At 39.5% G+C, this 17,888-nt stretch overlaps 1 protein-coding gene across 1 annotated transcript in view; it reads left to right on the top strand.

Moving 5' to 3' along the window:
- The window catches only part of EPM2A (epilepsy, progressive myoclonus type 2A, Lafora disease (laforin)), a 39,958-nt gene that overhangs the window by 21,006 nt on the left and 1,064 nt on the right, over window positions 1–17,888 (top strand). Inside the window, exon 3 of the mRNA XM_006755413.2 lies at window positions 11,712–11,953. Within this exon, the coding sequence (XP_006755476.1) occupies window positions 11,712–11,953 (242 nt within the window). The remainder of the gene's footprint in view (window positions 1–11,711; window positions 11,954–17,888) is intronic.

Raw genomic sequence — 17,888 nt, 5'->3', positions numbered from 1 at the left:
TTATGAGTTGTATGTTTAAGGAGTTAAAAGTTTCAGAAGGTAATTGTTAGGTTAGGTGGCTCAGGAGGCGGCCCAAGAAATAGAGACTCCAGTGAATCAGAAAAGAAAGGAAAAGGTTTATTTCTGCGTCCCCGGGAGACCCACGTACCCCAAAAGATAGGGCACGTGGATTCACGCCAACAGGGAGGGGGGCGCTTTTTTTATACTGCAGTTGGGTGAGGGGCTGGGACATGAGCTGAGGAATTCTCTGCTGCAGGGGATGGGCGGGGGTATGTGGATTAAGGGAGAAGAAGCCAGTATCTGTGTCTGGCACCTTGATCTGTGAGAAATTCCAGGGGGGGGAGTCCATTATCTTGTCACATGTCTGCATGTATCCGATCCTGGGCTCTCTCCTCTCCGACCTAACAAGTAGAAGAATTCAGGCTAACATAGACCATTTATGAGAGCGAATGTGATAGAAATAACTGGGGACTTGAGATGGTCTAATTGCTACTATTGACACCAAATTTGTTTTTAAATTTTCTGGCAGTTAAGGCAAAAAAGAAAACATGTTGAATTATGTGATTTATATTATGGCTGAAAACAGCTTTCACATTTGTCTGCAGAGAAAATTGGTATTTTGAGCTAATTTCAACCAGTAATGTAACACATACATCCTTGGGATAACACAGTTGAAAACATCTTCACTACAGTTTCGCAAAAGCCATAGTCCATAGTTGTTCATTCACTCACTCACTCATTCATGTATTTAATTACCTGTTTGCTTTTAAGGGCTAACTATATGCTGGATATGATGTTAAGTTCTGGGAATATGTTGATCAATAAGACATTCTTCTTCTCAAGGAGCTCACCGCAATGAGGAGGAAATGCTCAGGAAAACCAACATTTCAGAGTGGGAGAGCCCAGAGTGAATAAATCATTTGTATATGTTATTGGGACACAAAGGAGGAGTCATGGGGGATCAGGGAAGATTGAGTAGTCTTGATCAGATAGATGAGCAGTGAGAATGCATTCCAAGAGTAAGAACTGCAGGATAACAGCCAGGGAAGGGAAAGTGCACGGCACTTCAGGAGACTTGCAAATCTCTCCCCTAAATTGGAGGGTGGGGTTCATATGGGGATTCTGGATTAGTGATATATGTAGGGATCAGATTCCCAAGGGTCAGGCCAAAAAATTGAGACTTCATAAGAAAGTGATGGGAATCACCTCTGTATTTTAGGTAGTGGAGTCACATGATCAGTTTTGTGTTTTAGAAAGATCACTCTATCAGCAGTGGGCAAACTATGGCGCGGGCCGGCCCGTTTGAAATGAATAAAACTATTGAAAAGACCGTACCCTTTTATGTAATGATGTTTACTTTGAATTTATATTAGTTCACACAAACACTCCATCCATGCTTTTGTTCCGGCCCTCCGGTCCAGTTTGGCCCTCGAGTCAAAAAGTTTGCCCACCCCTGGTCTAGCTACATGGTGGAAGGGAGACAGACTGTGAGGTCACTTAGGAGGCTATTGGTGTAATTGTCTTCTTAAGTGTTGAGGTTCTGAGGGGAAACAATGGTAATGGGAGAAAGAGGACAGATTTGAAAGCTATTTAGGAGGCTGACAGGGAAGGAGAAGAGGAAAGAACTAAGGAGCGTTTCCTGGCTTAGGTGGCTGGGTGGCATGCAATTTATGGAGATCAAGCACCATGGAGGAGAATTACGTTTTTGGGTGGGGAGCAAAAGGTGGAGATGGTGAAGAGGAGTTTAGTTGACACCTACAGGACGTTGAGTGGAGAATTCCAGTAGAGCATTGAGGTCTGAGGTGGAGGCAGTAGATTTGTAACTAACCAGCATGTAGATGATAGTTACTGATGGCAATGTATATTAGTGAGATAAGAGCATATAAATTGAAGAGAGACCACAGTTTAAGAAACACACTAAAAAGGCTTGCAGAGGATACAAGCTTTTGAAGGAAACAGAAGCACAATAAGAGTAAACTAGAAGTATCCAGGGAAATGGAAGTGATCTGTAGGATAACGCTACCACTTAGTAATAGAATTTGGGACAGAGATAGAAAGTGCACATCAAACTGTCTCTGTAAAAGATAAATTGTGTCAGATGGGACTTGATAGGTGCTGGGTCTTTGGCTACTGGACTGAATTCTCTTACTAGGAGCCTATAGATATTATTTAACGGACAGATGATTTAGATACCTGATATGTTTCAAAAGTTTGACATCCAAACATATCTCCACACACTTAAACCCAGTGGTGAATGCAGAATAACTTTCCTGAAAAATCTTGAAAATATTTAAGTACTTGCATAGTGAAAGGTGGAGATGACAATGTCCTGGGCTATGAAACATGGAAGAGGAATTTTGGCTTAAAAAATTTAAGACCAATTTGTACCAATTAAACACTTCAATGACTAGAAGCTATGTATGCTCAGTGGAATGGATGATCTTAAATAAAACTGTATTGTGAAGGTCTTGCCAGAATGAATTAAGTACATATAAGAGCACTATTTAACTGAATGCCATCTCATGATGATTAGGGTTATTTGATATTTACCTATTTAAACATGACAGTGATAGTTTGCATATGATTGGTACTTAATTCTCTTTGTGAGTTGTATTGGAATACATGGCCGACTATTTATTTAAGACCTTTCCTAGTTAGAAAGAGCATAAGTAGATCAAGTTTTACTAAACCTGTCTTGTTCTCCCATATCTATGGGTCCGCAGGATCTGTGGTAACTTAAGAAAACAGGCCTCTTTGATTTGCACATTCATCGAAGGGTTTATTGGCTATCCTGGCTTCTCTCTGGAGATCATAAAATACACTCTATGTGGCCTGACTCCCGACTGAATGAAACGAGCAAAATTTCCCAGGGATTGTGTAGGTCCCAATATCACAGTATTTTCTTAAGTTATTGTTCCCTACTCACATCTCAAAGGGGAGAGGAGGTGTTTATTTTGTGTCTTTCTGGAACCTTATCGAATTTCTGACACTCCTGAATGCAGCATTACTAACTGCATCAGAGTTTTCAACCATTTAAATTCCTTGGTGTCCCATAAATTTCAAGTCTTCTGTGTATTTTTCCCAGTTTTCAGATCCCTATGTAAAATCTCAAACTGCATATTTTAAAATATAACACTAAAGGGAATTTCAGGTTCCTATCGAGAGGCCAATGAGCACCGTAAACAAGGAAAAAAGAGGAATGTTTTAGAACTAAGGAAGGTCATTTTGTGAACATAGCCCTTTGCCTTCCTGCAGATGGGAAATAAAGAAAGAGGGATAAGGGGATTTTAAAATTTTCTGTAATCAGAATTTTTAAAAAAATAGCAAGCATCCCTGCATGGTTGACATGAGGCCTCTGATGTTAGCATCAACAATACAGATCAAATGCTTGTCTTTTGTTTGCTCTAGCAGATCTTATCAGTTACTGCTCAGTGCACCTGAGCATTATGAATTGTATTGAACTATCTTGTATAATACTATAATAATAGTATTTTGATTAAATAGCATTATTAAAGTATTCCTTGCTACTCAAAGTGTGTTCCAAGAGCCAGTAGCATTGGTGTTGGAGGGGAACTTGTGAAATTGCAGAATCTCAGCTCCAATCCAGATTGGCTGAATGACTGTACACATCTTCACATGATCCCCAGATGACTTGTTTGTGCATTAATATTTGAGAAGCACTGGCTTAGATGAGTATAACCTTAGGACTATCTAAAATGATGTTTTGGTCAATAAAATTATATTGAAAACAGCTATTGTGGCTCACAGTGCTCAATAGAATCCCCTTTCACACTAGGAATTCCTCGTATTTCAATAAATGAAATGATTGGCAATGATGAATTATGACTGTTAGAGAAGAAAATCACGATTGTTTTTTTCATTTTTCAACCGTCTTTTCCCCCTAAATTTACTTTTGTTTTAGAGCTGAAATAAAGACCCATAAGTGAAAAGAATACATTTAAAAAAATCTGTTTGGTCAAATTGATTAAATAAATAAACTAATTCCATTGTCTATAGTGGAAATTTCCTCAATATGAGTTAAATCTAAATGATGGGCAACATATTCTATGTACAAATTCCTTACATCAATAAAAAAAACCCTACCTTATTAACATTTGCATTATAGAAATAAAGATCTGAGTGGAAAACTAAAAGGAAGTTTGAATAGTTTGATATCTTTTTAAGAAAAAAAAGACTTTAAGCATATGGCTGCCATTAGCATGATGGTTAGTAAATGCCGGAAGCCGGTCCATCCTTGCTGCTTGACACAGTCGCTGCAGGAAAGAAACATCTGCACAGCATATGTTTCAAGGGACCTGGCGTATATAGCATACTGTTCTTAATATGTTTGCTCCCCTTAGCGCTGTGTGTTTTAACCAAGGCCACCTCTCCGAGAAAGGTTGTTTCCCAGGTAGGAATTTTTCCCTGAAGTCAGGGAGGGGATGAAACTCCTTAACTAAGTGCCAGGAGGGTAGTTAATCACTTTAACTACAAACAATCACACTTAAGCTACATAATCTTTACTCCCTGGAATGGAGATAAGAAACACCCTAACCTTTGTAATAGAAATTGACAGGATTAAAATCAACTGGTATAAATACGGATGTAACAAGACAATAAACAGCAGAACTTCTCTAGAGAACCAGACCAGAACTTGGCTGGGGATCTTGGCTAGGCTGCTGATCAACTGAACACTGTCTCCGTGTCATTCCTTCTTCGCCGACTCCGTCTACACCTTTGGGAACCTCTGGACCTGCTGGGGCTGGACCCCAGCAAGTAAATAAAATGGTAGTTAATCTGAAACTTGTAAAAATATATAGCAAAGAAACCTAGATATGTAAGCTTCATTGAGGATAGACCTGGTTAAGAAATTATAGATTATAATATCATATTAGTAAACTTGTGATCATTTTTGATCTTTACTTTCCCTGAAACCTTTCATCCAATTCATGTGCAAGTTCTGTTGACTCCACCCCTAAAGTACATTTGAGTTAGCCCACTTTTATCTGCACCAGTAACTGTATTCCAAACCATCGCTATCCAAAAGGTTTTCCCTCTTCCCCTTAGCAGCCAGTCATCTTTTAAAAACCCTAAAATAAGCCTATGTTACTGCTCTGCTTAAAAATCCTTCATTGGTTTTTCATTGTTTTTATATTATTATACAAATTTCCTAGCACATCAGTAAGGCCTAGTATGGTTTTCTCAATCTGTCTCATGCCACACTCCTTCCTTGTTCACCTCACTCCATGCCTCTACGTGTCTCTTAGTTCTTAAAGCCTAACTCCCTCTTCTCGCCCTCATTTTCCTGAGTCAGGTTTCAGCTTTAATGTCACCTTCAGAGAAGAACTTCCTGATTGTTTTATCTGAAGTCTAGCTCCCCTGTGGTTCTCTATTTTAACTCCCTGTTGATGTCATTGAGAGCATATTACAATTTAATTTCATAAATTTTATACATTTTGTGTTTTTACTTGCTTATTGCTTGTCATCCTAAAAGAATGTATGTCAAATGTGGGCATACCATGACTGTCTCCCTCACCATTGCTTGTTGGGTGCCTCGCACAAAGCAAAGCAGGCACATCACTACGTGTTCGTTTAATAGACAAAATGACTTTAAAACAAATACCAAAAAGTGCATATGTTTAATTTTTATCGCTTCCTTGATCTTCTTTGGTTCCCAATTCATTATGCAAGTGATTAATTTCAAACAAATCCTTTTAAATTTATTATTAGAAAAGAATATTAAACATGACACTGTACTCTTTCAAGGAATGCTAAACATTGGAAACAAAGTTACTATGCCAGAATGATATTTTATTGGAATGTTTTGTTGACATTTGGGTCAAGAAAACCAGTTGGGGCAGCTATCCTAGCTATTTGTCTCAATCTTTGTGTTACCTTGTGATTGATTTTAAGAAAGTGATGTGTGCTAGTTGCCTTATTTACTACTTGAATCTGTTAATATGGCATATAAATTATATTTCAGGGCAATAAATGCACAAAACGAGAAGGCCAAACTCTCTGGGACTAAGAGTCTTAAGGAGTTATGAGCCTGAGAGAATGTGCTCTTACACATTTCAGGTAATTCTAATGTATTTATCAAAACTAGACACCTCAGAACTTTAGAACTGAGACATCAGATCAGGAAGGAAGCCAGGTAGTCCAGCCAGGCTGGAGGTGCTCAGGTGATGGATTGAAGGACGTAAGTTAAGGAGAGTGGGTAGTATTGTGTATAAGAGAACAATTTGGGCACCACAATCAAACATTAGTCATATTTGTAGAATTCCATACATCAGGATAAAAGGTGAAAACTATCTGTTAAAATGCTTTACTTCAAGTATACCTGATGTGGGGATACCTGAAGAGTCTGGCTGATTGAATGTACATATTTTAAGTCTGAATGTTTAGACCTTGTATTCATCTCCTAGGGCTGCCATAACAAAGTGCCATAAGCTGGGTTGCCTAAATGACAGAAATTTATTGTCTCAAAGTCTGGAGGCAAAAAGTCCAAGATCAGTGTATCTGTAGGGTTGATTTGTTCTGAGGGCTTATAAGGGAAGGATCTGTTCCAGCCTCTTGCTTTGTAGATGACCCTTTTCTTTCTTTATCTTCACATCATCCTCCCTCTATACATGTCTGTGTCCAACTTTCCCTTCTGATAAAGACAGCAGTCATATTGGATCAGAGCCTACCCTAATGACTTTATCTTAATCCGATTACCTCTGAAAGACAGATCTCTGAATAAGGTCACATTCTGAGGTTAGGACTGCCACACAGAAAATTTGGGAAAACACAATTCAACCCATTGAAGACCTTTATAATTAATTTAATTATATGGCATTTTATAATATAGAAAATAAATTACATATGTCAAAAATATTTGCTTCATGTGGTTATAAGCTACATAGCATGTCTAAAAAAAATCGAAGAAAGTTACTACATTTATAAAAGAACAATTTGGGCCCCGCAATCAAACATTAGTCATATATATTTGTAGAATTATAGAGCACGTGCTATATATACACAATAGTCTATGATTCATAAGCAAACTATAATAACTCTCTTTCTTTAAAATAAAGAAGTTAATTAGTATCACTCTCTAAATTGGAATTTGTCTTGGAGCAGTTGTCCAGCCTTCGCTGGAGTCTGTGACAAGCACCCTTTTGGGTTAGAAGTTTGGCATTAATTACCTAAAACAACACCAGAGGACACATTTTCTGCAGAAGGAGCTCTATGTGCTAATGAAGCTTGGAGTTCACTGGGAATTGCTTTTAATGTTTCTCCTGCTTTCTCACTAATGAGATCTAAATTATAGGAATGATAGATGTTTTTCCCCTGACCCATTATTTAAAAGCCAGATCACATTTTAATTTCACATCAAATTGCCCATAAAATATTAAATAAGGTAAATGTAACACAATTATCTAACTTAGGAAATGTGCTAATTTTTTAAAATATATATACTCTTAACTGGGTCTTGTGAAGAACCTCTGCAAAATCCATCTTTTTCTATCTCTGAAATGGTGCTGTGTTTGTATGGCTAAGAAGAGGGCATTGCAGTTCAATAATTGTGGTCTCTTGGAGTGATAAGAAATAAACAAAAACTTACGTTCACACATCTATCTCATCATTGTTGTGGTTTTCCTAATTGTTTCCCCTGTGGACAAAAATAATGCTAGTGCTCACCTTCAGGAAAAGGTTACTCTGCCACTTCTCTGGCCTTTAGTGATGAAGCCTGTGATGTGGAGTTCATATAATGGTCTCATTTCCTGATATCTCTTGTCTTTTTCATGCTCCTCTTGCCAATACCCCATGTTTTGTTTGTTTTTCCCAAAGTGAGTGGATGCACGTTCTGCCTGATGTGCTCATTATTGGCAGCTATGCCTCCTTTGACTGACAGCTGAGATGTAGCAAGCTGGCTTGGATTCATATGCTTCAGTAGCCATTGTACCACTGGCCCTAGCCTGACAGGTGGAGCAAACGGGGTAGGACTATGATCTGACTACTTGGAACCACAAATTTAGGTTTACTCAAATGAAATTGGTTTTGATTTGCTGTTGAAGAAGGTTCCAGAAATGTCAGCCATGCATTTCTTTCCTGTGGTTGTTAGCTATGTTGTAATATTTCTAGGGAGAATTTTATTTAAGTTCAATCTTGTTGGATCAGAGTAGCAATAGTGAAAACCCAGGTTAAATAGCTTTTTTCTACAAAAGCACATTCTTAATGGATATAACTACCTTACCTAATAATAAACAAACATGTAAATTGACCATCCCTCCGCTATGCTCACCAGCCAAGCAGGAGAGTATGCAAATTAACCCAACAAAGATGGTGGTTAATTTGCATACGTAGGCGTGAAGTGGCGGAGCAAAGACTGAAGGCTCCGGCCGGAGCAGCGAAGGCCTAGGTCCTGGGTGCCGGAAGAAAACCGGTGCTGGCAGTCAGGGGAAGGGAAGGCCTATTGCACGAATCTCTTCATGCAATGGGCCTCTAGTATTAAATATTTGTCATGACTCAGCAGTTGATTTCACTTTTTTAGAAGAAATGACGCATTAAACACCTGGGCATATTTTCTCAAAACTACTCTTTCCTAACAGTTCCCTTTCCTCACTCTGTCTAAGAATCAGTTGCATTCTTGAAACTGTTATGGGAGGAAGGTAAGGACTTAAACTTAGATATACATGTGTGTAGAGTTGAGCAAGTCCATATCCTCTCATTTCCATATTTTGTACTTCTACTAAAAGGCATTGAGATCTAGATACCAAATATGTAAGCTTCTCTTACATATTTATTGGGATCTGCTGAGCTGGTAACGTACATATTCTGGCTAATTTCTAAGGGAAAATAATCCACAGAGTTTTAGACCTCACTCCAGAGCCATTTTATGAGTACTTTTGGGGTAGAGCCTGGTAATAGCAGTTTTTATAAAAGCACCAGGTTTGGGAACCTCTGTCCTGGGCTGGCTGAGTGTCAATACCCATTTGGTACCATCAACTCTCTTTGACTTTTCCAAATAATCTATAGTGAAGTTGACAGAAAGCTCTGATAAAAACTCAGTATTAATAGTAAGTTACTCATAAAATAATCCGCTGGAAGTTTTACAGTGTAATTGACAATATAAGCTATATATTTTGTTCCATTTTTATATCTTTGAAGTTTGGTATGTTTTGCATTAAAACTACCTTTATACAAAATTTTTATTCCCTAAATTCCATACTTAAACAAGTTTCTTTTCACCTTTTAAAAAATTCCTGATTTAAAAAATTGTTTAAAGTATAATGGACACCAAAAGAAAATTAGAACTAAGATGGAATGTGTAAAACTTCACTTTTGATGGCATCAAATTATTCTCTTTTGAATGGATAAGTAAGAGTTTAATTACTATTTAGAAAGCAAATCATGCATCTTATTACTTTCAGTTTATCATATACTAGAAATATATCACCTACTGTTAGAGCCAACAAGCTGCACTTTAGCTGTCTGATTAAGCAGCCTCCATTGATTTGTGTGTTTTTAACAAGCCCAGTATTTTGTCCAAATGTCTCATATAATGGTTTAGTAAATTTACTTTATATCTTTTTCTATCCTTCAATACAGTGCTTGTTTTTAGAATTTACCTTTAGTTATCTATCTCCTAGGTCCAGAACATCTTGCTTAAAAAATCAGGAGTTGTTTTATATTCATTTCTTAAATAAGACTCTGACTTTTGGCATTTCTAGGGGGAGAATTAATTATATTCTAAAAAAGCTGGAAATAATCTGATACAGAAACTGGTGTTTATATGTGTGTGAGAATGTGTGAGTGTGTGTTTCAAGGGCTTATTTCCATTAGAAAATGGATGTGGGAAATATGTATGTTAAAGTACCAAGTTTGGATCTGTTTACCTTTGGCTTATTCTGAATTTCCCAAGGATCCCAGTTAGTTCAAATATACTTGTAGAGCATGGCTGAATGAAATGATAGGATAATACCTTTCTAAGCAACACAACATGATTCTATGCACTGACTCTGGTTTGGGATTCTGATTTCTTATTTTTGTAGGCTCAAATGTCCCTATTTACCTGTTGTATAATCTCTATGAATTATTTTTTGGTCTTTATGCAAATCTTGCATGCTAGCCACTTTATTTGGAATTTATTTACTAGCTAAATACTAAGTATTACCCACTCTAATGACAAAATATTCAAGTGAACTCGGGGTAACGTTTGGAATTCAGCTTGCCTATCATGAATCTATGTTTTAGTATTTTACCAGTGCACTTCAAGATTTTGCCAACAAAAATCCATTGTTGTTCAAAAGGCTGTATAATTCTTGGTTATATAACTGAAGTGTCCACTCCCCTCTTTTTCAACTTAGGGTACTTTAGTATCCTAGGTTAAACCCCAAAGTGTAAGTATGGCAGCCTAGCACTGCTAGCTACTAGGCATCCAGCAGGTTATTGGAGGAGGAATTTTTAAAGGATAATGGAAGGGAATATGGAACATATAGATTGAGGTAGATTTCTCTTCTCACTCATCAGCCAGAGGGAAGGGGCAGTGACCCAGGGGTTATGAAGTTTCCATTCCTGCAAAGACTAACAATTGAGAGAGCAATGTCCTGGTCAAGCACAGCTCTGGGGCATGCTGAAAGGGCGTCTGCTGATGCTCTTTCAGTTCATTGGGCCCCATGGGATATCTGAGAATTCTTTAAAGTCAGGATTTAAAGTGGAAAAGCCTGTGGGTCCTATTCCCCTCTTCACAGTACCATTAAGTCTTTCCTGAGTTTCTCACTTTTTCTCTTTTAAAAATTGTATCTCCTTTATTTTTCCACAACAATCCATAAGGAAATTCCTAATAACCCATTAGACTTAGAACCCAAGCAACAATAAAAAATTGGTTTATTCTCTCCTGGAGGGTAAGTAGGATGCAAGATTTAAAAAGACAATGCTGGATCTTGTAGGATATTTCATTGAGGATGGAATGAGAATAGCCACATTTGAGATTAGTCAGTTGGCTTGTTACCTTAACATCTACAATGACAACAACAGCTAAAAGGCAAAAAACAAGCTGGGTTTCATAAAAAATAGAGGATGAGTATTCTACTCTCTGCAGAATTTAAATGAGGGATACACAGAGCAATGAAAATTATCTGAATAGCCATTGCAATATGAAAGAAATTATTAAAATAAGTACTAGTAAATTATAATAGCTAGACATAAAGTCCACTTACATTTATTGTGCATTCAGATAGTTGTCGTTAACATCTATCTGCCTTTATTATCATTACTTAGTATACTAAAAAAAAAAAGAACAAGTAAAAGGAGAGAAAAAGAGATAATCATTTCTACTTTTTATCTCAGAAAATAGAGTGCAGATTTTCTTGATTTGTCCTCAATAAGCCACCAATAATAAAACTGGAAGAGAGACAAATTAGCTCTAAACACCCACAACCCATTCTGGGTGGAGTATAAATGGTTAATCGTGACTCCCTTTAAACACAAATTTTTATCTGACTCTTGGATGTGATTTAAGATACTAATGCGTTATATAGTCTTATTCTGTCTACATGATTGGACTACACAGAAAAAGTGAAAATAAGAAGGGGGAACGAGATATATTCTTGATCTGTATCCTGGGGTGAATAAAATCGCACTTTAATACTACATGTTTTATGCAGCTTCTCAAATCTCAAACCATAGTCACAATAGTAATAGTTGACTCTGTATGTTCTCATTAGAATTCTACCAAATATCTGGCTGGGTAGCTGCCCTCGCCAAGTGGAACACGTAACCATCAAACTGAAGCATGAATTGGGGATTACAGCTGTAATGAATTTCCAGACTGAATGGGATATTGTACAGAATTCCTCAGGCTGTAATCGCTACCCAGAACCCATGACTCCAGACACTATGATTAAGCTATACAAGGAAGAAGGCTTGGTCTACATCTGGATGCCAACTCCAGATATGAGCACTGAAGGTAAGCATAGAATCATGTTGGCTCTTTGTGAAATGTGTTTCAGAGAAGCCCTTGCCTGTCTGTCTACCATCTATCTATCTATCTATCTATCTATCTATATCTATCCATCTGCTAGCCTACCTTTCTGTCTATAATTGATTGACCTAAATATGAATAATAGAAATGGAATAAAGAAAAGGGTTTAGGTTTAACATTTAATATGTATTTTTTGTTAACTTGGTTGATATTCTTTTTAGCATGGGTCTTTGATTTGTTTATTCAATAAACATGTATTTATTGCATATCTACTGTGTATGCGGTACTGGTGACTGAGAATACAACAGCAAAAAGAGGCAGGACAACTCCTGCCCTCATAGGGCTTATAATCCTATTAAATGACTACACATAGTAATTAAAAAGGATGTGTTTTTTTTGTTGTTGTTGTTAGGAAGATACATGGATAGAGCTATGAGAGTATGCACAGACAGTCAGACTCAGGAAGGGCAGTTGGGGAAGAATCCGGGGAAGCAATGTTTGAACTAAGATCTGAAGAGTGGGCTGGGGTCAGCAGTGAGGCTCCCAGGCAGAGGGAGCAGCTGTCGAAGAATCCCTGTTGCAGAAGAGCACAGAGGGTTGTAGGAACTGAAAATAGGCTTGTGGGCTGCAGATCAGAGGGTGAGGGGAGTCTTGTGGGATTTGGGCATAATAAGGACTTCAGACTTTTTCCTAAAGTGGTGAGAAGCAGTGCAAAGAACTGGCTGGGAGTTGCCCAAGTAATCATTTTCTTTTCCTCTAGAAGTGCACTTTGATTATAAAGTAGAGAATGGATTGGGTGGGCCCAGAGTGAATCTGGGACACCAGTTAGGCGGTAACTGCAACATTAAAGTGAGAGAGAATGAGAAAGATAACAAAATTCAGGGAAGGGTTGTGATCATGAGGCTGCATTTATTGCGCAAGTACTGGCTGAGCCTGTCTTTGTGAAGAGACAATTATGATGTGACACGGGTGCTGCTGGGGAAACAGACATAGTTTTGATATAATGGTAAGGAGCAAGAAGACATGTTCAAGACTACAGAACAGAAGGAATGTGATGAGAGGCATGAGTGGTGTGCTCCAGGAGAGCTATGGTGTGCAGAACAGGCAGGCAGGTGACATGAGTGACTTGTCATTTCAGGTGGAAGAAAGCATAGGCCAAGGCACAGAGGTATGAGGTTGTAGAGGAATGGTCTATATTTCAGCCTGGTGGGAGAAGAGGGTTCTTGTAGAAAAGGAATGGAGTTATTTGAAGCCAAGAGAACCGAGTTACACTAGTAACGTGAACTAGATGTCAGCAGGGGGCAGCAGAGGGCTGTGAAAATGGCACAGGCTAAGGGAGTTTGGTCAACACTATTCTGGGGAAAGAAGAAAGATCCCGATGCCTAGGGAGGAAACGTTTCTATTATCAGTCCTCTTCCCCCCAAAGTCCATATGTATCAAACACCCTTCTAAGCAATTGCATGCATTAACTCATTTAATTCTCATAACCAGAGTTGGGACAATTAGTTATCTCCATTTTGCAGAGGAGAAGACTGAGGTACAAAAATGATAATGAACAGAGATAATGAACAGAGACACAGCTGGATTTCAGAACGGTCTGACTCAGAACATTGCTCCAGACACCATACATGTCCACATGAACTCTTTGCACACATTCTGCAGACCGCCACACTTTCAATCTGTCATTTGCATCTTTAGGTGGAATTAGGCAGAATCATGGGTTGCCAGGGAAGTAGCTAAATCTTCCCAGAGTCAAGATGTGGGTGGGGACAGAAGACCTTGAGAATCGGGTTTCCTGGCATGTGGCCACATTGGCTCTTTATGAATCTCAGGTGATCCTGCTGGCTGAGCTGGATCCCTTTGTGGGTCTGTGTGTGAACTGAGCTATCTCTGGGGATGAGGTATAATTTTTGTTCCTTAAGGAGGGGATAGTTTGGTTACTGCTCGTGGTAACGCTGATCCTAAGAAGCTTAAGTTAGCCACATAAGCTTTGTCTTTTTTCCAAGGGAGGAAAAAACCCCTCATTTGCACAGAAGAGCACTGGTTGAATCTAGGTCATATTTGTCCTGTCCAGCTTGTTTCTCCGGTTTCAAAACAGAAGAAATTGTTAGAGTGCCAGTAGCTTCCAGGGAGCGTTTGGATTTTCACTTCTTTGATTCTGGTTTTATAGAATGGTGATCCCATTGGGATATTATGTGTGATGAGGCTCAGAGAAGTTGAAATAAGTTTTAACTTAGTCCCACGTCCTTATGTATGTACCAAAGGATGTTACAGATAATACGAACCTTATCTATATTACATTGCAAAGGTGGAAAAGAAGGTAAACTAGATGATATACACGCATCCCATTGGCTCTTTATGAAGCCATCCCATGTTCTGATTACCTGAAGTCCCTGCTGACGGATCGGGGATTTGCATGCTCTTCCCTAAGATCCACCGTAGTTATATTTAAACCTTTTGGGGGTCTGCCTTTGTGAAGAGAGAATTGTGATGTGACACGGGTGCTGCTGGGAAGCAGAGACAGATAAGGTCATTCCCCTGTGACTGGGGGTCCCAGTCACAGCCGTGGAGCACCTTCCACACTGACTACACGGAATGACAGCAAATGAAAGCTCCACCTTGAAAAAGGCTAAACCCCAAGACAACATAGAGTTCTTTTTTTTGTTGTTCTTTTTTTTGTTCAGCATAACCTGGGGAATCATGGAAGGGTTAATGACCATTTTGGAGTCCCCGAGGAATTTTTGACCAAAAGTTCCATGTACGTGGCTCAAAGTATTAGCACAGTAAACATATAGATTAATTCTGCTGAATATTTCTAGAACTTCAGAGAAAAATCCATCTGAAAACGTTTTGAGCCACATACTGGTCATGCTGTCAGCGAACGCCTGAGAAAGAAGACAGTTCGTTAGGACCAACCTGTTCCAATCAGTTGTGCCATCGATCCTTATCTTGTACATTTTGTCACATACAAATGGATTGGTTAGGTTTTTTCTCTCTCTCTTTTTTTTAAATAATTTGATTTGTGTTTTTCACCTAAAAAACCAGAAAGCTCCCAAATCTAGCGTCCATCAAGAAAAAACAAGTGTGCGCTTAAGATTCAGTTTTCCTTCACTGGAAAGCTGCTTGTGTTCTGCCCTCTGTCAGGGCAGTGCTTGGATAACGAATGGTCTGCCTGGCCTCCCACACGAGTTAGTGCGCTGCCGAGTCCTCAGCTACCCGTTGTCACAGTCTGAGTTCTGGCCTCTGACTCTCAACACATGGCGTTCAGCTCTGCCATGAGGCAACGACCCTGACCTTGGAGCCACAGGCCCTGGCTCGAGCCTCGTCACCCTGCATGGCTGTGTGATATGGGGCAGACTAGTTCCTGCATTTGGAAAATGGGGATGATAATTTCTACTTTACAGGATTATAACAGTAGAATAAGATGATGGAGATGAATGTGCTTTGAAAAGTCACCAAGTTGGGGTGTATTAGTCCCAAGTCCTTAAGTTTGTACCAAAGGATGTTATAGACAATATGGTTCTTATCTATATTACATTGCAAAGGTGGAAAAGAAGATATACTAAAACAATAACAATAATATATTCAGCCATCAGTCTGTCCCTGTATTGAGAAAGGAAAGATTGTGTTGGAAAGGCTGAAAGTTTGTGCCAGGAGTGATTCTTTCAGGGCCAGCCTTAGGTAAACCTTGGATATCAATAGGGCCCCCCAGTTATTTCAGGCCCTAATACCTCAGTCTTCCCCAACTACTCTTGTCCCCCTTTGCTTGTCATTGCATGATTTCAGGAAGCTTTTGGTCATTTTAGAGTTGGATTAGCCTGGAACAGGTGCGGCTCGAAGTTAGATTAGAGTGTCAGATCAAGTTGGTGTTACTGGGTTCTGTTTTATTTTGTTTTAATTCATGTACTTACCTAAGGCCTTTTGAGCATCTACTGAGAGCCAAGGCCTACTGTGAGTTCCAAAAGAATGTTTCATCTTAGTTGCCAACATTTAAAATGTTGACTATTTTACATTTTAAAAATCTGCATTTCTGTCTTGCCTTTAGGTATAATTGTTTTGGGGAATGAAAACTTTTTACCAAATTAAATTCTACATGGAGCCAGAATACACAAAACATAAAAATCGGGGCTCTGGTTGACATTGGGTTTGTTACGTGAGCTTTTATTCCTCGATGGGTTACATTTTAGCTAAGGCTCCCTAGAATGGTCTTCAAGAAGAGCAATGTGGGTGCATTGGGCAGAGCTGGCCCCTCTAGGATTGGTAGCAGAGGTACTCAATCCCAGGCCAGATGTGGCTCTCACATGGGTGTAGGCAGAGCATGACCAGGCGGGTGGGGGGCAGGGACAGACTGGGAGTTTGATAGATTGACAGCATGGGTGCCAGCAGGAGCTGCTAGATGGCAGCTCTTCCTACCTTTCTCCCGCCATGTGCTGTTCTAAGCACTGAGCAGGCAGTAGCTCCTTTACAACCACCTCTTAGCAACAATGAGCTTGGGACTATTATTATCCTGTTATATCTGAAAAAACTGAGGCACAAAGGTTTTCAAAAGATCATTCTGTCATGGCCACTCAAACCCAGCCAGCCAGATGCCAAAGCCTCTGGTCTTAAGCTACTGTCCTTCCCTCATCTGCCTCTGGGAGAGTGCCGTAAACAACTGACTGCATGGCAGGCCCACCCAGGTCTAACCTCAGAGCAGAGCACAGAGCTGTACATCAATCAAAACTATGGCTCAGTTTAGACTCTGAGAAATCTCGAGACATGTAGGAGCTGTCGTGCTTCCAATTTAGATGCCTCCAGGGACCAGGTAGCCAGCACGAAGAGAGACGGGGCCCCCCGGAATTGCAGAGTATACCCTGCCTAAAGGAATTCCAGTTAAAACATCTCCAAACTGCTCTTTAGATCCCCATAGTAAGAAGGTTTAGTAGAGCACAGCAGCAAAATTAGATATTGTCCTGGTTTCATGTATATTTTCTGCTCCTGTCTCCCAGCTGGAAGCTAAGGTAGGCCCCCTGGATAGAGTGGTAACTGAGGGGGCCTTCAGGCCATGACCAGGTCTTTGGTAATGTCTGCCCTTCTCAGGTGCTGATGCCTGACTACAGTGTGTTGTGTTGGACTTTCAAGACTTGCATTATAAGGGTGTAGCTAAGGAGGGAAGTTTGAGTGGCTCTCCTGGGAGACTTCTGGGCCCCGGTGAAATCTGCAGGAAAATCGTTTCCCACCTCTCCGGTCCTCCTGTGGACTGGCAGTGTGAGACTGTGGCTCTCAAGAGGACACCACACGTTGTGTCTCCGTGGTTGAGGACAGAGAGTAACTGGAGAGGTCAAATCATAGGTATGAAGTTATATTTCCATGGACTCTGTATTTCCCTCTTTCATCCATTTTTGAAGTAATTTCCACTGATCTTCCACCCGTCCCCCAAATCCACGAAATATCTTTCACTGAGAACCTGTAAGCAGAAGAAACTGCAGCATCCAGGAGTGTGGTGATTTTAGGGGGATCTCTTGTAACAGGCCTCGGCAGAGCATACATACCCTCTCTCCATGGCAAAGAAGACATCTAAATCATCTTGTAATCGAAAAGGTAGTCATGAAGCTGCAATAACTATAATCATAATTGCCCAGGAAAGGAAAAACTGAATTAGTTTTAATGCACACTGCACCATGAGAGAATAAATGAACAATTTAAGCAATATCCCACGTGTATCAATTAATAAGTTAGTCATTTCATTGGACAAATGGAAACTTGCACATGTTGAATGAGTAAGTTTGACTTCTTTAATCGGGATGGACTAATTCTGTTTTACATTTACCTGAAAGATCCTTTTGGATGAAAGGAAATTGAGGTGACAGGGCCTGTCAGGTCCTCTTTGAAATCCTCTAAACCTCTGCTGGATCTATGCTAACAGAAGATTAAAAACCGC

This window comes from Myotis davidii, unplaced genomic scaffold (assembly GCF_000327345.1).
Source record: "Myotis davidii unplaced genomic scaffold, ASM32734v1 scaffold292, whole genome shotgun sequence".
Classification (NCBI taxonomy): domain Eukaryota; kingdom Metazoa; phylum Chordata; class Mammalia; order Chiroptera; family Vespertilionidae; genus Myotis; species Myotis davidii.
This window is presented reverse-complemented; position numbering and strand designations above follow the sequence as displayed.